We start from the raw sequence: 21,351 nt of genomic DNA on the forward strand, positions 1-21,351 counted from the left end.
CATCTTGACATGTTCTCAATTCATCGCATTCAGGAATAGGTGCTATTCCAAATGGACAGGCGCCCAGATCGATCATCTGGAATTAGCGGGTCCAGCCTGGACCCCATTTTCCGAACAGAATGCAGATATCAACAGCACCCACGAGCAGACTTGAAACCTCCATAAAACTTGCAATCATTACCTCAGAATTCCTAGTGTGGTTCATAATGTTCGTGACAGAAACAGTCTGCCCCTCCTGATCAATTAATTCTTCCCAGGCAGAGTATAAACCCTAGGCGGAAGAAGGTGCGGGTCGCTGGAGGTGCAGCCCCAGTTCCAGGTACCTAGTGGAGGGTGGAGTGGGGTGGAGCCTTTCCAAGCCCCTTCTCCACGCCGAGCCGGCCGCCTCCCCAGAGAGTGTGGCCCCACAGCCCCGCTCAGCTCCCCGGGGGGCACTTCATTTTAAGTCACCCAGTCACCCTGGCTCCCTGGGGTCCTAACCAGCGTGCCACCTTCCACCTGCCCCGCAGGCGGGTCCCCTCGGACCCACCCGGACCTCTCTCCGGCTGGGGTCTCCACCCCGCACCCCCGGAAAGGGGTGGAGGCGGCGCGGGCCGAGCTCTCGGGGGTGGACCTGCCGAGCGGCGGCGGCAGACGGCGAGTCACGTGGGCGTGGGGGCGGGGCCGGCCGGTGGGAGGAGAAAACAAAGCCCCCAGCTGTCAGCGGGCAAGGAGGCGACGCGCCAGAGCAGGTGAGTCAAGTGCATTTAAAGCGGTACCGCCCTGCGCACCCCGGCCCCCGGCCCCGGCGCGGTCCCTCCCAGGCCTGGCGCTGCCCTCGCCTGCCCCCGCCGCCCGGGGACTGCAGTCGCCGCCGGCTGAGCCCGCGGGACCGACCGGGGGTCTCCGAGCCCGGAGAGAACTTGCGCGGGGTCGGCCCGCGCCCCGGGGGTGCCCCCGCCGCGTTCCCGCGGCCGCCGCCTCCCGGAGCCCCAGCGCCGCACACCCCGGGAAAGGGGGGGAGTCGGGCTGCCACGCTGGCAGGACAGAGTGGACTGGCTCGGGGTGAGGGCGAGGCTGCCCGGGACAGGGACACTGGGCGCCGGGAAGGAGCGGATTTGCGGATGCGCACCCGCAGCGCACCGACATAGAGGCGCCAGAGTTGGGGCGCAGGGCTGGGAGCCAGGGGCGCTGGCAGAGGCTGCGGGGCAGACCAGGAAGTGCCGCGCGCGGGCGCCCCCGGCGGGGAGCAACCCCGGACGCTGACCCTGCGCTTCCCTCCGGCTGACCAGCCCCCCGGCCCCCACCCTGACTCTGCCCCCGGCGCCCGGGACTGGAGCTGGGTGGGGGGGAGGAGAGTTCTTCTGAGCCCAAGTGGTTCTTCTGCAGAAAGCACCCTGCGCGCTGGGCAAGGGCTACCCCGCGACCCCCCACTCTGCTTCCAAAAGACATTCTTCCCCCACCCCCGGAGGGGCTGTGCCAGGGCCAGACACCCCACACAGGGCGCGGGGAGAGGTGGGCGCAGAAAGACGCCCCCTCTGCCCCCGGAGCGCTCGGGCATGCAGACTGTGGAACCCCGAAGGAGCCAGGAGACTTGGTCACCCCGAGTCCCTCTGCCGGTCCCGCGCCCAGAGCCGGCCCGCGGAGGGCAGAGCTGTAACCTCGAGGGAGGAGCCTTTGTCCCCCCCGCCCCCCAGGCCCCTCCCGCTAGCCTCGCGGGTCAGCGGCGCGTGGAGTGATGGATATTCCTAACATTGGCCGTCCCTTCCTGCGGCACCAGCCCGCATACTGTCTCCCCCGCGTGCTTTTCTCCCTCCCTCGCTCACGTTCTCTTCTTCCAAAAAACAAAAAAGGACCGTGGTCCAGACCTGCTAGGCCAGGGGAGGTCACTGCCCTTCGCCCAGTGCGGTCGCGGGAGGCCAGGGGTTAAGCGCTCACACCGCACGGCCGCCCGCCCACGCCCACGGGCGGCCGCGGAACTTTCTTGATTAGCATAGTATCTGCCCTGCGGCCCGCGGGGAGGCGCGTGGTCCCCGGCGGAGCGGAGCGCGCAGTCCCGTCCGTCCCGGTGGAGGTGTGGACGCAGCTCGAGCTTCTAATCTGAGAGGACCTGGGGCCGACAGCCGGGCCCACCAGACACCTGGGCATGAAACAGAACCGAGACCCAAAGGTAACGAAGGACAGCGGCCTTGGCGTGGCGTCTCTCGGATGCTCCGTGGAGCTGGGTTTCTAGCAAGCAGAGCGGCACGGGTCCTGGTCTAGCCAGTGTCCCGCCCCCTGGCAGTGCCCCCTGGCAGTGCCCCCTGGCAATACCCCTGGTAACGCCCCTGGCAATGCCCCCTGGCAGTGCCCCCTGGCATTGCCTGCCTGGCAGTGCCCCCCTGGCAATGCGTCCCTGGCAGTGCCCCCTGGCAGTGCCCCCTGGCAATACCCCTGGTAATGCCCCCGGCAATGCCCCTGGTAATGCCCCCTGGCAATTCCCCTGGCAATGCCCCCTGGTAATGTCCCTGGCGTGCGCCATGGCAATGCTCCCCAGCGTCGCTGGCATCTTTTCTGCCGAGCTCACCAGGACATCAGGGTCGGGATCTGCAAGGTGGAAAGTCTGGGAGCCCACCCAGGGGTTCAGCTTAACGGGTCAGTTTCTCGCGGGGGGAGGTCGATGCTTCTCCCAGAGCAAAAGCTCTAAACGTTGCTGCCCTGAGAACCGCCTGGGAGCTGGGAGGAGTCCTGACGCCCACCTCGCACCCCCATCCCTTTAAGTCCGACTGTTGCAGTGTTTCCTCGTAACCTGGCGGGGCGGGGGGGGGGGGGGGGGGACTCCTGGCCGCCGCGGTGCAGCGCGTTTGAGAATCACTGATGCCAAGGGAGCGCTCCGTGGCCAGCATTTGCAGGCGTTGTGAGACAAGATGCCAGCTGAACTACGGGGGTGGGTGGGTGGGGGTACAGACGCGGAAACTGGGGCGCCGCTGAAGAGCGCCCTAGGGCGGGGCGGGGGGCGGGGGTCCGTCCGCTGGGCGGGCGGGGGCACCTGCCGCAGTCTGGGGTCGTTCTCAGTGGGGAGATCGAAGTTCCCTGCCAGGGCCCGCCCGCTGCACGGTGGAGGCGAAGGCGACGCGTAAAACTTTGGTTCCGGTGCTGAGTCACGTGGAGCCGGCAGCGGGGAAGCCCGGCAGACACTCACCGCGCGCAGCCTGGGAGTCAGCAGCGGGCTGCACGCCAAGGCGGGCCGGGCGGGGGGAGGGCGGACACGGTAGGGTGTAGGCTCGCCCCAAACGCCACTCCTTTGAAAGTGCGTTTGACTGTCTGATCGCGATCTGTCGGCGGCTGGTCGGGGCCCCGCCCTTTGCCAGTTCCTATTCCACCTGCCCCCAGAGTGTTCTCTCCGGTGAGGAGGGGAGGCCCGGAGCCAGCGGGACCCCCTCTTGTCATCTCTCTGGTGTTGAGGCATCAGGGGAAGGAGCCGTGGCGGGAGCGTGAACCCACTCGGGTTATTTCAGTGTGTGAAGTAGAGAGGATGCATTTGCAATACACACGTTTCGGGTACAAAAGAGTCAAATACTGTTTGATTACACATTGGAGGTGGGTTAAAGGGTCTGTTTAAATAGAAATGGTTACCCCTAGAATTTTATTTACATGGAACTTTATGTTTGCTATTAACCCAGGATTTCCTGCTTTAAAAAAAAAAGTTATCCCCAAGCGATCAGCCTGAATAAGATGGCCTGCTTAAAGATGTAAACAAAGTTTATTAAATACTTTTCTTATTTGTGTTAGTTTTAGTTTTTATACATCTCCTTTCTTCATGTTTTTTTTTAATCCTCACCAGAGGATATTTTTCCCATTAAATTTTTAGAAAGAGTGGAAGGGAGGGAGAGGAGGGAGAGAGGGAGAGAGGGAGAGAGAGAGAGAGAGAGAGAGAGAGAGAGAGACACCAATTGGTTACCTCCTGCTACCAGGCTGAGGATCTGGGATCAAACCTGCAACCCAGGTATGTGCCCTGGACTGGGACACGAACCCAAGACCCTTGGTGCCCAGGGCCAAACCCTCTAACCATTTGGCAACATTGGCCAGGGCTCTTTGTGCGTGCGTGCATGCGTGTGTGTGTGTGTGTGTGTGTGTGTGTGTGTGTGTGTGTCACCATGACTCTCCCGACCATCGCCTAAATGCTTTCTTGCCCATTCTTAGTCTCTTACAGAAAAACAACAGTGCTGGCACATAGCAAACTCGCCGTTGTCAGCTACTGAATCTGAACCTCTCCCAGCACTTATTTCCCTGGCGGGGGGGTCTGTTGTCTCTTCATGGCTGCAGCCCCCATAGCACAGAGCGCAAGGCCTTCCACGTTGTGGGTGCTGCTTGTTTGTACTGAACGTTATCAGAAGGTGGGTGAACACTTGTAAAGAAAGCATCCTGAGTGCATTCGGTTTCAGTTTGAATACTGGAGCCAAAGTTCCGTGACACTTCTTAAGGACTACCAACGGGCAGCCCGTCTGTTCACTTACATTTTTACCAAAAAAAAAACAATTCAGCCTTCTGAGCATAACCAACAATTGTAACAATGCAAACGTTCACTCTGTACCCATTTTTTTGGGGGGGGGGGTGGAAACACCTATGCAACTCTGTGTATGCGTCAAGGAATTCATTCAGCTAGGAGAGTTACTTCAGAGAAGGACAAACAGCGGGTTAATAGTTAAACAGCTCTTACTGTCATCTGCCTCCTGCTTTCATGAAGATAGCACGCCCACATTTAAATGGCCAGCATATTTCAAAGTGGGAAGTTCGATGTATACTTTGACATACTCCACCAAAAATAAATGTTAAGAATTTCCCAAGGCTTCTGTGTAGCTTAGAAAAAGACCCAGGATGCACTTCTGCAATTACCACCACTTTTTTGGGAGGTGTGAGATGCCGAAAGGCTGAAATGCAGACGAGAAAAATGGGACTAACCCAGATGGATCAGAAACTGTTCCTCAGAGGATGGCAGGCACCCAGCTCTGTAACGTTTACAGGTAGGACAGAAGGGGGGGCGTAGAACGAAAGGGTGTCATCTCAACTTCAGAAGCTCTGAAGTTTTCGAGAACCGATGAGAACTGCCCAGTCTTATTACCTTAAATGTATACAGCCCTTCAGTCTTAGTAACATATCAGGGCCTACACATAATTGCGTAAATAGTATCTTCACATGCCAAACAGCGCAAGAAAGTCCAAAGATTAAGTGATCTTCCAAAGTGGCAATGCCAAGGTGAGAAACCTGGGGTCCTGACGCCTTTGCCAGTTCCCATGATGCCACACGGCACGCTTCTTGAATAGGTTTTGATGTCATATTGCTCAGAGGCTTTGGCGGTACAAGCTCAGCTCTAATGATCTCCTCCCTCCTTCAAAGAGGAGAAACTCTTCGCAGATGGCATGCTCTCACTGGCTTTATTCTGCAATAATCTTGGGACTAGGCCAACCCCAAACATTCTGAGCCGTGATTCGCTTCTTATCTAGGTAACCAAAGTAAGTTTTAAAATCTTTGCCCAAGTCATAGAAGCAACGCTCTCTTAAGGGCCCTTAAACGTCAGTTGCACCAACCAACGAACTCAAGTGCCCTATCCAGCACCCTGAGTAATTGGTCCTCTGACTCACATTTCCATTCTCCTCCTCAGCACATTCCAGTACCACCTACTGGAGAGCACAAAGATGCGATCCAACTCGCTTACATATTCACCTGCAGCCGCCCTAGACGTTGAAGGTGACTGTATTCTCCTCCACCAGAAAAACCTGGCTATACTATTTCCAATCTGTTCATTGCATACAATGTTGGCTCCCAGTTGGCACCCAGAACTGTCCAGAGAAGCACTCTAAATTGTGGTTTGTTACACCAGGGCTTTAGAGAACAGAAGCACTGGAAAATTTGCTTCCAGCAAACCTAATCTCCTAATCCACACACTTCACCATCGGCTACTGACCACCCTTGTACCATGAAATAAAGCTCGGGTTGTGTTAGAACCCATGGCCCCCGCTGTTTCTGGGATCAGCGAACTGTGGCCTCCTGTCTGTGTTTGTGTGGCTCACCAACTAGGGTTGGTGTTTCTATTTCTGTAATGGTCGAAAACACATCCAACCAAAATAACTATTTGACGCTTGAAAATTACCTGAAATCCAGAGTTCAGTCTACAAAATAGAGTGGGTTGGATACAACCGGACTTATTTGCTTGCGTCTTGAGCTCCCTCAGCCAAGTGGACTGTCGCACCAGAGAGTCTGGGCCATAACGCCGTACATATTGACTGAATATTTACAGACTAGGTTTGCAGACCCTTGATTTATTCCATTTCAACATACTTCCGTTTTTAATGACTATCTGGTCACGTAAAGCCTTCGACTTCTTTCAGTTCTTCCTGCTGAAGAGAAGGGGGGGAGTTTGTTTCCAGGGTAATCGCGAAAGACTAGAGGCCCAGCGTGTGGTATCGCGCGACACCCAGACCCCACATGCCAGCGGGACCCAGGCTGACTCCCGAGAGACCCAGAGTCAAGTCCCCGCCCACCCGCAATGCCTGGCACGCAGCCTCCTGGTGACCAGTCTTTGGTCCTTCTGCCGTGTTGGCGTCACGGCCAAGGAGTTTTTATAATAGAGACTGGTGGCCCGGTGCACGAAATTTGTGCACATTAAAAGGGGATTAATTAGAAGAAATATTTTAATATTGCTATTTGCCCTTTCTCTATAATAGAAGTGTCAGAGATGAAAGAAAATTAGTAAAATGTATATGAAAACCTTCCTCCTGTCAGAGTCTGGAGCTCACTACGGGACCCAGAGTCAAGTCCCCGCCCACCCACATGCACCTCAAAATCGCGTGAGACTCAGACTTGCCCGCGCCTCCCCCCCACCCCCCACCATTGGGCTAGATCCAGACCTGGCCAGTCCCACCCTTGTCAAGCCCTGCTGGGCAGGGGATGTAGCCTCAGGTCCCCTGGCCTGGCGCCAGGATGGGGGGCATGGCCTGAGGTCCCCCAGCCCAGACCGGGATGGGGGGGCGTGCCTTGAGATCCCCCATCAAGCCCCACCAGGGGGGGTACATGGCCTGAGATCCCCTGTCAAGACCCGCTGGGTGGGGGGTATGACCTGAGGTCCCCCGTCAAGTCCCACTGAGCGGGGGGCACAGCCTGAGTTCCTCTGACCCAGCTCTGGGTGTGCACCTTGAGGTCCCCTGTCAAGCCCAGCCAGGCAGAGGTGTGCAGCCTCAGGTCCCCTGGCCTGGTGCTGGGTGGCAGGCGCAGCCTGAGGTCCCCCATCAAGCCCCACCTGGTGGGGGGCATGGCCTGAGGTCCCCCAGCCTGGCGCTAGGGCAAGGGGAGCAGCCTGAGGTCCCCTAGCCCAGTACCAGGAGGCGAAGCGCACCTTGAGGTCTCCTGTCAAGCCCCTCAGGGCGGGGGGCATGGCCTCAGGTCCCCTGACCTGGCGCCGGGGTGGGGTGTGTGGCCTGAGGTCCCCTGTCAAGCCCTACAGGGGTGGGGGAGGGTATAGCCTCAGGTCCCTGCTTGATTGCTCGTTAAGGCTCCTTATGGGAACTTGGCTTCAGCTGTGGGTGCAGCCATCTTTGTGATGGAGTGATGGTCAATTAGCATATTCCCCCTTTGTTAGATAGGATAGTTTAGTTATGCCTGGCCAGTGTGGCTCAGTGGTTGAGCATTGACCTGTGAGGGCACATGCCCAGGTTGTGGGTTCGATCCCCAGTGGGTGCCATGCAGGAGGCAGCTGATCAGGGATTCTGTCTCGTTATTGATGTTTCTCTCTCTCTCTCCCTCTCCTTTCCTCTCTGAAATCAATATATTTAAAAAAAGATAGTTTCACATCCCCCTTTTTGTGTGTATTTACTTTGCAAAAGCAGTACCTTTCTAAATAATATATGAATCTTAGTGGTATAGTTAACAGTAAAACTTCAGGACCTGAACAAACTCAAGGGGTGTGATACTGACTTACACTGAGCTATGTCTATTCCCAGAGCTCTAGAAAGTGGGGTAACATGCTCTTGCCAGCAAGCCCAGGCTGACACGTGCCGTAACTCTTTAGAAGGAGCAACTGCCTTTTTCTGCCACCGTGAGGGGGTTTGTATGCTTTTTTGATTTAGTAAATGAAGACATAACTTAAGGATTTACTCACATTTAGAAAATTTTCATTGTCATTTCAGACTGCTGCCTTTGGGAATAGCACTGCTTTTCTGAAGTATGTATTTAAAGTAAGCCCTAGCCTCTTTGGCCCAGTGGATAGAGTGTCCGTCTGAGGACTGAAGGGTCTCGGGTTCAATTCCGGTCAAGGCCATGTACCTCGGTTGCAGGTTCAATCCATCCCGGGTCCTGGGTCGGGGAGCGTGAGGGAGGCAACCAATCCATGTATCTCTCTCACATCGATGTTTCTCTCTCATCTCTCCCCCACCCTTCCACTCTCTCTAAAATTCAATGGAAAAATATTCTCAGTTGAGGATTAACAAAAAAGTATATATTTAAGGTAAATTGCTTGCTACTTATAAAGACAGTGATCATTAAATAACAAGCAGATACGCATATAGTCACATCACTAAAGGCTGGCATTATGCCATGGGCAATTTAGTTTGAAATTCCCAAATTTAAAAATAGATCAGATTCTGGTCTTCAAAGTATGTGCCTTCCGCCCAAGGCTGGGCAGATTCCTCTGAAGATTCTACAAAGAATATTTGAAAGGACAGTAAGTGCATTGACAGGAACTTTTGTGTGTGTGTGTGAGGGTCGCCTTTTATAAAATTTCCTTCCGTTAAGAGAACTTCCTCTTTTTGAGGACTTGTGAAGCCACAGATCGTTTGCTCACGGAGATGAATAGAGCAACTTGAGGGGTTGCCCAGAACTGGTGCCCTCCTCATCCCTTCCGGGATCAGTACACCTGCAACGTAAAGATCAGAAAGTGAAGAGGTAAAGGAGTTCCTTTTCACTAAGTCAAACACGGCAACACCTATCATGCAATATACGTCATGTTTGAGATCAGCCTAATCATTTCTAAAGACAAACAAACAAAAGTAAGTGTGTTTATTCCCATTTAGGACTGTCGCCTCCCAAGGTAACAACCCAGTAGTGTTCCTGACAGGGGAGGAGCGGGCAGGGGAGGTAGATTGTGTAACTCCTATGCTGGCCAGGTAAGGAGCCCATTAAGTGAACTCACCTTTCCTCCCTTATCATCATGTAGATTTCACGTTCTTACCAAATATATTTTCCTGCCGCCGATGCAGTACCATTGGGTGTATACACGGAAGTGCAATCAGAGCGCTAGATTCTACCCTCTTACTAGAAGGCTGGGCGAGGCCACCTTCAACCACGGACAGGCCAGAGGTGGCAGAGTGCCTGCAATGCCTTACACGTACCTTCCTTCTCTCCAAGAGCATCTTACATCCAATCAACTTGCCAAAATGTGCTCGACTCAGAAGACCCCTTCATGAGTCTAACCGAGACCCCTCAGCCTCTGTTTCCCACCAGGCTTCTTCAGCCCTCGGGAGTGGGAGAGAGAGGGAGCTGGCAAACACCTTCCCGCCTGCCCCACCTGGTCCTAGCCGGGAGGAAGCTGTTGAGATAAGACTTGTTAGTTTAACTTCCAGCTTGGCCTCTGTCATGATTTTTTTTTAAGTGTGGTCTTCTGGGCACAAATCTCCTAAAAGGAGTTTCCACCAATCGACAGCAGGAATAGCCAAGTGCTCTGTGGGACTGGCAAATCCAGAAAGCAATTCTCTGTGCTGCTGGAATGCTTCAAGGACACTCTCAGAGGGTCTGTTAACTCTCCACCCAGCATCTGCTCTGTCAGCACTTCCAGGTCACTTAGAATCGGGGGCCTAGGGTTGCTAGATAAAATACAGGACATCTGCTAAGTTTGAATTTCAAAAAAACAGTGTGTGTGTGTGTGTGTGTGTGTGTGTGTAAGTATGTCCCATACGTTGCATGGGATAGACTCATACTAAAAAATTAATCTTTTAATCTTAATTTAATCTGATTTCATTTTTAAATCTGAATTTCAGATACACAATGATTTTTTTTCTTTTTTTAGTAGAAGTATGTCCCATATATTGAATGGGATATACTCATACTAAAAAAAAAATTAGTCTTTTCTCAAATTTACCTGGACATCACATTATTTGGGGTTGCTGTTAGCTTGGAGTTTCAATTTTGCTTTCTCTTTTTCTTTTTGCTAAATTTTGTGACCCTATTCTTATTCCATACGAGATAACACAATGACGAGCTTCCCTGGTCTGTAAAAGACCTTACCTGAGACTACCTTTCTGGGATAATAAGTTAAAAAGTCTGAGCTGTCTTCACCTACTAAAGAAAAAAAAATCAAACCATTATATGAAGTTTTCTGCACAATTTGCTTAATTAAGAGGATAAGTAAAAAATAAAACTAGAACTAGAAAATTGGCCATCTTTTTATTATGTCCAATGTTTTCAGGTCCTTTCTATTTCACAGAGTTGGGGTTTTTTATTAATATGTTTTTATTGATTTCAGAGAGGAAGGGAGAGGGACAGAGAGAGATAGAAACATCAATGATGAGAGAGAATCATTAATCGGCTACAGGCCCCCTGCAACCTGGGCATGTGCCCTGTCTGGGAATCAAACCATGACCTCCTGGTTCATAGGTCGATGCTCAACCATTGAGCCACATCGGCTGGGCTTCACCGAGTTTTTAATAGAATAGATACGTCAATAGGTAAATTGTTGGCTCAAGTGGAGCAACATGAGAAACACATCAACTGCTGGAATGTCGCTCATCAAAGTTCAATCTCAGGTCAAGCCACTGAAGTTCCGTCCCAGGGGCCTGCAGGGACGCCTGCACAGCCACGTGTGGTCCCGCACCTGCAGCTCTAGCATCCCCTTTGACATCTTAAAGTCAGAATTCCATGCCGCTCCCAGAATGCCCCGCTCATCACTTTCTCTTTACCAAGGCCTGTAGGTGATCCGTGTGTGCTTTAAAGTTTGAGAAGCCCTGAACCACTCTATCCAGTTTTCCTCACAGAAATGGGTCTTTTTGTTTACTGCCATGTTGAAATAATCTTTAGCAAACTCTCTTTTAACACCTAAGAAGGAATGGTTTCTTTTTTGAGCAAATACCTTCAAAATACGGAACTATTGTATTTCTACTTTATTTATATGAAAACCCTGAATGACCCTTTCGAATATTGTTTTATATAACAAAATAAGACCAATGCAAATTTAAACCTGACTCCCAGGTGGACTAACTCGACAGCCGATTGTGAATAAGAGTCTGGGTTGCCCTTGATTAATAACCTATAAGTTAGGTGGCGCGAATCTCCTGGCCCTCAAATCACCAACAAATCTCTTCCACGTTCTTTATTGTATGTTGTAACTTACACAAGAAGGCTCATACGCCAACACCACACATTCATATATTTGCATATTTTTACCCCTGGGTGCCTCTAAAATTGAACCATCGCATGCCGTTTGAGCCTGTGGCACATTCCAGTCTACCCTTGTGAAGTTCTAAGTTTTAAAAAGTCATTTTTTTAAAGGTCCATAGATTTAAATTCCTTGTGGGATCCAACACCGCACTTCCCCACGCCAGCGGGCCTGTTAGCCTGTTTGCTTTTAGGAAGTGATAATGGCGTATCAGAGGAAGAATTCTGGAACTGCGCTGAGGACATCAGAAGGGCTGAGGTTTAAAACTGGTTTGAGATGTCACCCACCATCGTTGAGCAGCATCTCTCCAGCCTGGTTTCCTCATCGGTCCGGTGGAGACAGCGGAGTCTGGCATCGTCTGGCCAAATTCTCCTAAGAATCAAATTAGGTAACATGTGTGGGTCTTCGCGGTGACATTTCTTGAGTGACCTGCCTCAGGTAGGGCTGGCAGCTGACTAGCCTCCGACGCGGTTCCCTGCCTAATTGGGAAGAAAGGTGATGTCCATCTTGGGGAGCGGAACCACAGAGCTCATGACGTGCGGCTCGTGGCTGTAGGTCCAAGGCAACCTCAGCTTTCCCTCCTGCTCCTCGGACATGGGAAGTTCCCGGCTGGGAACAGACTTGCTCCAGGACACCAAGCAGGGAGCTAGCTCCTGGTCATGGTCCCCCCACCCCCCCCCCCCCCCCGCCCCACTGCGCTGTGAGGTCACAGGGTGGCTGGGTGGGTTGGTTTCGTCTGCCAGAATTCCACACTATTCCTCCCGCGTGCTCCATTACGTGCCGCTGTAATAAGTCATTAAGTGGGGTTGTGTCTTACCCAGTCACACAGCCCCAAATCGGAAGAAGCTGCGTGGTCATGCGGTTGTTAGTGAGAGTCCGAAAAAGATGAGGGCGGGGCAGGAGGGGGCGCCTCCTCATCTCACCACCTTCACACCGCGATTGCAAAGACTGTTTTCCTTTGGGGGTAAAGCTCTTGCAGTCGGTATGCACATTCAGTAATTTCCCACATCGATATTTCCCCACATCGATAAACAGCTGAGCGCCGTTTCCCACACCCAACGTGTGTTTGTGGCTTCGTTGTCGTTGCACATTCTTCTGCCTGGATGTCTCCCTGGGAAACTTCAGCTCAGCCTTGGTCTCATCTCACAGGGGACTTCCTCCAGGTCCTTGCAGCTCAGAGGGGGCTCCACAGACCAGGGGCACCAGCTGACCAATGGGCAAGCCCAGGCTCCCCCCAGACTTCCTCGATGAAAATCGGCGGCCTAATGAGATCCGCAGGTGCCACTGTTAGGCATTCACAGCTGAGTAGCATCTTCTGGAAGGCCTCCCTCACCATCGCCTCCGCGCCTCCCACGGCCCCCACCCAGGATGGGTCAGGAGGCTGAGGGTGGCTCGTTACCTTCCATCCCCCGCAGACTCACGTGGGCCTCCCCAGCGCATAAATGGGCTGGAGCTGGGGAGGGACGCGGTCATTTCCACCGGGCCTGCCCTGTTCAGAGCTCGCGTTCTAGAACTGTCCCATCGCCCGACACCGCTGCTTACCGTCGAAGAGACACAGATGATGACCCTTTCCTTCCAGGCCGGGAAGAGGGCTCCTCGGGTAGGGCTCCAGGTCATGGGTCTGCAGTTCCCTTTTGTTGCAGATTTTCCTGCTACAAACGTGGGGGTGGGGGCCTGGGGGCAGCGTGCTTCTCTCTCTGCACATAATTCCGGAAAGTCTGCTGCTGGCACTTTGTCCCTTTTGCTTAAAGTGTGAATATCTGTTCAACACCCATAACCCCGGGGAGGAAATGCAGGCTACACTTGGTGTGAAGGTGGTGTTTGGGGAGACGCGCAGAGACCATGATTCCCTGGCGGAAGACAGGGAACAGGAGGGGGTGCTGGAATACTAAAGGGTGGGTGAGATGCTGCTGAGCAACTTCTAATTCTTCAGGTGTGACCATATTTCTATCTTGAGTCATAACACACGTCACTTCTCCATTTCAAAAACTCATCTTTCTCCTTTTTTTTTTAATCTTTATTGTTGAATGTATTACCTGGTACACATGTGCCCCGTTTTTCCCCATTGACCCCCTTCTAGCTCCACCCGCCCCCCACCCCAGGCCCTCACCACCCTATTGGCTGTGCCCATGGGTTGTGCATATATGCATACAAGTTCTTTGGTTGATCTCTTCCCACCCACTCCCACCTGCCCTCCCCCACCTTCCCTCCCCCACCTGCCCTCCCCCACCTTCCCTCTGAGATTCCCCAGTCTGTTCTGTGCTTCTGTGTCTCCGGTCTATTTTGTTTATCAGTTTATTTTGTTCATTAGACTCCACATACAAGTGAGATCATGTGATGCTTGTCTTTCTCTTATCCATACATTTCTTATCTATACATTTCTTACTATAAAACCTCAGGTGGACTCTGCCACCCACATCCTGCCTTCCATCCAACATTCGGTCAAAGTAAAGCACTGGTACCCGGGAACCCCGCCCCCCCACCCCCATATTTCTTTTAACACTACAAAGGGCACTGGTGTTCACGTCTAGACTGATGTTTCCAAACTCCTATTAGCACTGCACCACAGCTGGGCTCTGGGGAGCTTTCGGAGTCTTTCCTGGTGGAATGCACTGTTTTGTGAACTCGGGGAGGGAGGAGCGGTTGGACGCGCTGCGCTGCGGAGGGCGGTCGCCAGGCTGCAGTTTGGAGGCAGCAGGAGGCTGGTGAGGGCTTTGGCGTCAAACTGTCTCCAGAAACAAGACACTTGTGTCCTGCAAAGCTGCTGTTTGTCTTACGCGAACGGGCCCAGGGGCTCCTGGTACCGCTTCCCAGCCGCCCTCACAATCAGCCACTCAGACCCAGGAGTGTCATTACAGCAAGAATGTGTGGCTCCCCCTCCCCGGCCTTCCTGGACGCGCTCCTCCCCGGGGGCACCAGCTCCGGAGCAATTAGACTGCAGGTTCCTCTCTGGAGCTTGTATCGGGTTTTCTGTCCCGAATGTGGATCCGCCTGGCCGGGGTGATGCTGTTCACGGTCATGTGCCCGCACCCGGGGCCTTGGGTGCGGTTTTGTATGTCAGTTGACACCTTCGGAGTGTACCCTGTTGAGCAATCTCACGCAGGTGAGCCCCGAGGGATGGGTAGGACAATGGCTGATCCTTCCAGGAGGCCCAGCCTCAATCCCTGAGTCACAGTCCCCGGGGGCTTGGGGCCCATCCCAGCGGGAAGAGATGCTTCACAGCAAATTGTCCGGTGCGGCTTCCGGGTGTGTTTAGGGCCGCTCCTGGGATCTGAAAGCCACGAGCAGTTTTTGGTTTGTTTTCCACATGGGGAGGCGGGGGGGGGGGGGGAGGGGGTTTAAAAACGTTTAATATTCCTCATCTTGGGCTTTGTTACTGTCCTGCTCATTTGTAGGACATTAGCTGAGAGACTTTTTCTACACCTTTTATCTCTCTATGGAAAACTACGCCAATATTTGTTACCAATGGTCCTGAGTAGAAGTTCTAGAGATGAAAAAATTAAAGGAGCAGATTAACGTCATTCCAGACGCAAAGCGTGAGAGAAATGATAGTCAAAGAGGAAGCAACACCATCAAGAGATTCAAAAGAACAATAAGCATGAGTTAAGATGGAAAATGGCTGTCTCCAGCTACCCCCTCATTCAAACAGTGATCTTCTCTTAAAACCTCAGCAAGTTAGGCACCTTCTTCTTGTTCTTGTTACACTAACAAGTCCGTTTGGACTGATCGTCGGGGGACCTGGGTCTCACCCCAGCTCCGCTTCAAGTGCGATTCAACACCTCAGTTCACCTGCGCCTCCAGCCCATGAAGGAGGGGGGTCTCTCACCTGTACCTGCCCTTTCCCCAGGTTAGCCCCGGACTCGGAAAGGTGGCCGCTAATCCATCTTTCGTAGAATAAAATACAATAGAAAATGCTGTGGGAGCTACATTTTCTCTCTCTGGAGAATCCACACAATTTTTCAAAACATGAGGAAAGGGTGGTTTTGACAGTCCATTAGAATTACTTAGTTAAATTGGAACAGGCAGAGTGATAAAATTCCACTTACATGGAGAATGCCATTGGCTCTCCTCAAAATACATATGAAAGTAGAGTGATTTCTAGCATGGCAGACATATTTTTAAAAAGCATTTACTCAGCCCTAGCCAGTGTGGCTCAGTGGATAGGGCATTGGCCCTCGGACTGAAGGGTCCTGGGTTCGATTCTGGTCAAGGGCATGTACTTGCAGGCTTGATCCCTGGTCAGGGTGCATACAGGAGGCAACCAATCAATGTGTCTCTCTTACATCGGTGTTTTTCTGTCTCTCCCCCGCCTTTCCATTCTCTCTAAAAACAAATGGGGAAAAAATATCCTCAGGTGAGGATTAACAAAACAAAAGCATTGACTCAGAAGCCCTCCTGAGCTCCCTTTTCCCAGTGGGGCTGTGAGTGTTGGAGGCCTCCCGCTCTCCAGCAGCGGGTCTGGTCTGAGACCTAAAGAGGCCTCATACGCTATTGGAGACAAGGGAAGACGTGGGAAAACGGAACGACTAGCCCAGGCTGGTGTGGGTTGTGTTGGCTGCCCCAAATCCAGGCAAAGACAAGAAGGCCTGCCTCCGATGGTTTCACGTGGCTACACAGTCACCGATCGCCAATATGGTTCCCACCGCCAAGTGCACCGGAGCGGGCAAGGACAGGAAGAAAAAGAGATTTAAAACACAGGGATTGGAGGATGGTTATCCATCTTTGGAGGAAGGTCGTAGCAACCCTCTGGTCACTGTCAGTCTTACTTAGATCTCACATGGTACCTTTCCAACATTTTACATATGTTACTGTCAAGACAAGACAGCCCTAGCCGGCTTTGCTCAGCGGATAGAGCATCAGCCGGTGGACTGAAGGGTCCCGGGTTCAAATGTGGTCTAGGGCACAGGCCCGGGTTGTGGGCTCCATCCCCAGTAGGGGACGTGCAGGAGGCAGCCAATCAATGATTCTCTCTCATCATGGATGTTTCTATCTCTCTCCCTCTCCCTTCCTCTCTGAAATCAATAAAAATATATTAAAGAAACAAAATCAACAAAAAAGACAGGACAAATGTGAAGCATGGTTTCCACTAGGGCCCAAACACTGAATTTGACCTCAGCTCTGCAAGTGAATCTCCGCGCTGCTTCCCTGATCCAGGAACACTCTGCTCCATCTCGTTGGCAATCACACCCACGAGGAAAGGGCCATTCTACTAGGCCAGTGGTCGGCAAACTCATGAGCCAACAGAGCCAAATATCAACCGTACAACGATTGAAATTTCTTTTGAGAGCCAAATTTTTTAAACTTAAACTTCTTCTATCGCCACTTCTTCAAAATAGACTCGCCCAGGCCGTGGTGTTTTGTGGAAGAGCCACACTCCAGGGGCCAAAGAGCCGCATGTGGCTCGCGAGCCGCGGTTTGCCGACCACGGTTCTAGCCCAACTACTTTATTTTCAAGGACAGCCGATTAGAAATGGATAAAAGTGCAAGGGAAACCTTCTCAGAGTTATAGTGCATGTGCGTTGCTCCTGTGTGCAGTTGGTCTCGTGTTGTTTTTTCCTTCAGGATTTTACCTTTGTAAGGTTAGCGCTATGAATGTTCTGTCTAGAATAGAAAAGGCAGGCTAGGCCCATGCTGGGAAGCAGCAGATGGATAAAGGAGGGTTCTGAGAAGGGAGGGGGGGGCCCAGTTTGTATGGAAGGTCCTGGATTTCTGTTGTGGTATAGCTATCCCATTAGGTAGTTTCTGGGGATTTTTTTTTTTTTTTAATAGAAGCCCAAATCACAGAACCGTAAGTTCATAATACCACTGCTCTTCTTAACATCTACCACCCAAATCCCATTATCCGCCAGCTAACGTTTCTCAAAAGCCCTTCAATACATAACGTGGGTCCTTTGGTAGTTTGCCTTTCTTAGAGGAATGTTCTGTACCAGTGGTCGGCAAACTCGTCAACAGAGCCAAATACCAACAGGACAACGATTGAAATTTCTTTTGAGAGCCAAATTTTTTAAACTTCTTCTAACGCCTCTTCTTCAAAATAGACTCGCCCAGGCTGTGGTATTTTGTGGAAGAGCCACACTCAAGGGGCCAAAGAGCCGTATGTGGCTCGAGAGCCGCGGTTGGCCGACCACGGTTCTGCACCATACTCAATGCCCGTGATTCAGTGTGACTGCACCCCTTTACTTACCAGATACTGTCATTTGGTTCTGGGTTCCCTGGTGGGTGCTCAGCTCAAGTCATGCCCCTGGTCACCGCCCCCACCCTCTGGGGGGGTTGAACTTCGCAGGCTCTTGCCCCACCCCCCATGCCCTGGGGAAGGCCCGGAGCCCAGAGACGCTAATGGAGGAGGTGCCGGCAGGGGCGGGCTCTCTGCAAGCTGTTGAGGAGTAGGATCAGCTAAGGATTAATAGCATGTGACCTTCTGGGAAAGCTTACAAGCTGCTGTATTTCTAGAAAGCTCTGGGCCTCCCACACTAAAGAATGCAATATGCAACTGGAGGGATTCCATGGCGCTCAGTAGCCGGAGGGAGTTTGGAATTCAGGATGCAGTTCATTGTGAAAATTCAAAGATAGCTTAGTCAACCCCTGAGAGGAAAACGGGGTTCGGGCCGCAAGGGGGCTGGACAGTCTTGGAAAAGCTGGGAGCAGCTGGGGAGGCGCAATTTCCATCTCAGTGAGGGGAGTGCTTGATCCTTGCATTGATCAGAGGCCTCGTTGGTGGAACAGAGCACTACAGAGGGAGTGAGAGAGCTCTTAACTCTTGCACGGCATGGCATGACCGGAAATAATTGTACAGCCCGTTTTCCCATTCTGACATCTCTCTTAGGTGCCGACGGTATGGCTGTACCACAATTTGTTGGGTTTTTTTAAATTTTTTTAAATATATTTTATTGATTTTTACAGAGAGGAAGGGAGAGGGATAGAGAGTTAGAAACATCGATCAGCTGCCTCCTGCACACCTCCCACTGGGGATGCCCCCGCAACCAAGGTACATGCCCTTAGACCGGAATCGAACCTGGGACCTTTCAGTCCGCAGGCCGATGCTCTATCCACTGAGCCAAACCGGTTACGGCAATTTGTTTCTTTATGGTCATGCACGAAAGCAGTCTTTCTGGGGGGCGGGGGAGGTGGTGGAATTCAGAGTGTGTTTAATGGGAGGGGATGTGCAGTTTCCAGAGGATGAGGGAAGTGGACTTTTGTAGAAACGGAGAACGTGGTTTGCGAAAGCGTTTGACCACGTCGTGGCTCTGGTCCTCACAAAAGACATTTGGTCTCTTCAATGGAAGCAAAGCCAGCCAGCCCAGACAGGGCGTTTGGCTGCCAGCGGTGTGTGTCTGAGGCGCTGGCTGGGGCTCAGGGTGAGAAGAGTGAAAGTCACCGTGGCCTCTCCCAGCGTGGGGGAGCCTCGGCGAGCACCCCTTTAGTGGGGTGATGAAGGTTATGCCCTCAGTGTGAGGCCCAGGTTCCAATACAGAACCCTGCCTTGTCAGCCACGAAAAAGATGAACTTCAGTTCCTGTGCAAAGAATAAGGTGTGGGCATTTGGGAAATTCTTGGGTAGCATTGACTGGGAGGTGTGAGGGGTCATTTCCAAAATGCCGTTATTACACTGCGCTTTAGAAGTCAACTTCTGGGTTTGAGAGTGTGTGTGTGTCTCAGTATTTTTAATTTTGTTGAAGGGTTGGGAAGGTAAATGTAGGAGAAGGGTTAACAGCAGAGAAAATTCCAAGACAGGCTGGCCGTGGGCCCTGAATGCTGAAATCGCAGGTGAGGTTATTTTTTTCTTGGGTCTGTGCAGAGTGGAGCAAATTCCCGGCCCCATCTTGCTCACTGCTCTGGGGCTTTTGTTCTTCTCTGGAAAAGAAAGAATATGAAAGAAGGGCGTTATCTTGTTCTGGTTGCTGTCCAATCTCCTGATTTCTTGGATTAAACTTTATTTTGAAACAATTGTACGTTTTCCTAGTTAGACGAAACAACACAGAGATGTTTTATGTAAGCTTTACTCAGTTTCCCCCTCAGGGGTAACGTCTTGAAAAATCTACACGGCGTCACAACCAGGACGTGACATCAACACACGTTCAGGACGCAGAACATTTTCCTCCCCACAAGCGTGTTGCCCTTTTCTGACCGCGCCCTCTCCCCTCCAGCCCTCACTCCCTCCTGAACTCCTGGCAACAGCTAATCCAGCCGTGGGCAAACTACGGCCCGCGGGCCGGATCCTGCCCATTCGGCTGTTCTATCCGGCCCGCGGAGCCGAAAGAGCGGAGGGTTCTCTTGCTCTCCCCTCCGCTCCTTTACTTTGAATTTATATTAGTTCACACAAACACTCCATCCATGCTTTTGTTCCGGCCCTCCGGTCCAGTTTAAGAACCCATTGTGGCCCTCGAGTCAAAAAGTTTGCCCACCCCTGCCGGCTAATCTGTGTTCCATTTCTATAGTTTTCTCATTTCAAGAATGTTAGATAAATGGAATCACACAGTTCAGAACCTGTGGGATTGGCTCCTTTCATTCAGCATCATTCTCTGGAAATTCAGGTTTTTGTAAATGTCAGTAGCTGGTTTCTTTTTATTGCTGAGTCATATTCCACGCTATGGATATACCACAGTTTGTTTAACCATTAACCGGTCAAAGGGTATCTGGGTTGTGTCCAGTTTTTGACCACTGTGAATAAATTTGCTGTAAACATACGTTTTTAACTTCTTTGGGGAAATCCCTAGGAGTACAATTGGTGGGTTGTATGTTTGTTGTTTTTTTTAAAAAAGTCAAATGTTTCCAGAGTAGCTGAACCATTGTACCTTCTCACAAGCAATCGGTGAATGATCTAGTTTCTTCTCATTCTCATTGGCCTGTCGTGTTGTCACTCTTTATTTCAACCATTCTGTTAAGTGTAGAGTGATCTCTCATTATATGGTTTTTAATTTTCTCTTACCTGCCCTAACCGGTTTGGCTCAGTGGATAGAGCGTCGGCCTGCGGACTGAGGGGTCCCGGGTTCGATTCCGGTCAAGGGCATGTACCTTGGTTGCAGGCACATCCCCAGTAGGAGGTGTGCAGGAGGCAGCTGACCGATGTTTCTCTATCATCGATGTTTCTAACTCTCTCTCCCTCTCCCTTCCTCTCTATAAAAAAATCAATAAAAAAATATATTAAAAAAAAATAATTTTCTCTTACCTAATGGCTAATGATGTTGAATATCAATTCATGTGCTTATTTGCTATCTGTATATTTTCCTCAGTTAAATGTCTGTTCATGTATTTTACCCATTTTCCAATTGTTTGGGTTTTTTTTTTTTACTGTTGAAGTTTGAAAGTTCTTAATTTTAAATATTAGCGCTTTGTCAGATATGTAGTTTGCTAATATTTTCTCCTAATTTAAAGCTTATATTTACATCTACTTCACGTGGGCGAAAGTTCTAAGTTTTGATGAAGTCCAAGTTATCAGTCTTCCCTTTTATGGATTGCGTTTTGGGGGTCAAGGCTAAGAACTCTTTGCCAGGCCCTAGCTTCCAAAGATTGTTCGGTTTTTTTTCTGAATGTTTCATGGTTCTTACATTTTACATTTATGTAGTGATCCATTTTGAGTTAATCTACACTAATGAAAGAGTAAGATGCAAATTGACCGTACCTTCGCGATGCCCATCAGCCAATCAGGAGTGAGTATGCAAATTAACCCAACAAAGATGGTGGGTTAATTTGCATATGCAGGCATGGAGCAGCCGGGGGCAGGGCACCTCTGGGCAGCGTGGGAAGGCAGAAAGGCGGCTCTGGCCAGAGTGAAGACGATGCTGGCAGCCAGGGGAAGGAAGGCCCATTCTTGCACAAATCTTCGTGCATCGGGCATCTAGTCTTTATATAAAGTGTGAAACTCATAGACAATAACGGCTCTACATCTACTAAACACCACAGGAAAAAAACCGTTGTCTCCCCTGCCACCCCCACTAGAGGGGGCCCTAGACCTCCACCATTGCAAGATGTTGT

The 21,351-nt window shown here is 51.5% G+C and overlaps 1 protein-coding gene across 2 annotated transcripts in view; it reads left to right on the forward strand.

Moving 5' to 3' along the window:
• The first annotated feature begins 665 nt into the window (after window positions 1–665).
• MAPRE2 (microtubule associated protein RP/EB family member 2) overlaps window positions 666–21,351 on the forward strand; it is a 130,263-nt gene continuing 109,577 nt past the window's right edge. Inside the window, exon 1 of one of the 2 annotated variants that reach the window (XM_080686904.1) lies at window positions 666–731. Coding sequence is in view for 1 of the 2 variants with exons in the window: in XM_080686903.1 (XP_080543029.1) it covers window positions 2,126–2,149 (24 nt within the window). In the remaining variant the exon portion in view is untranslated. Of the gene's footprint in view, window positions 732–1,948; window positions 2,150–21,351 lie in introns of those variants that run through there. The other variant, XM_080686903.1, reaches the window with a different exon arrangement.

This window comes from Plecotus auritus (genome assembly GCF_963455305.1).
Source record: "Plecotus auritus genome assembly, chromosome: 8".
Taxonomy (NCBI): Eukaryota; Metazoa; Chordata; class Mammalia; order Chiroptera; family Vespertilionidae; genus Plecotus; species Plecotus auritus.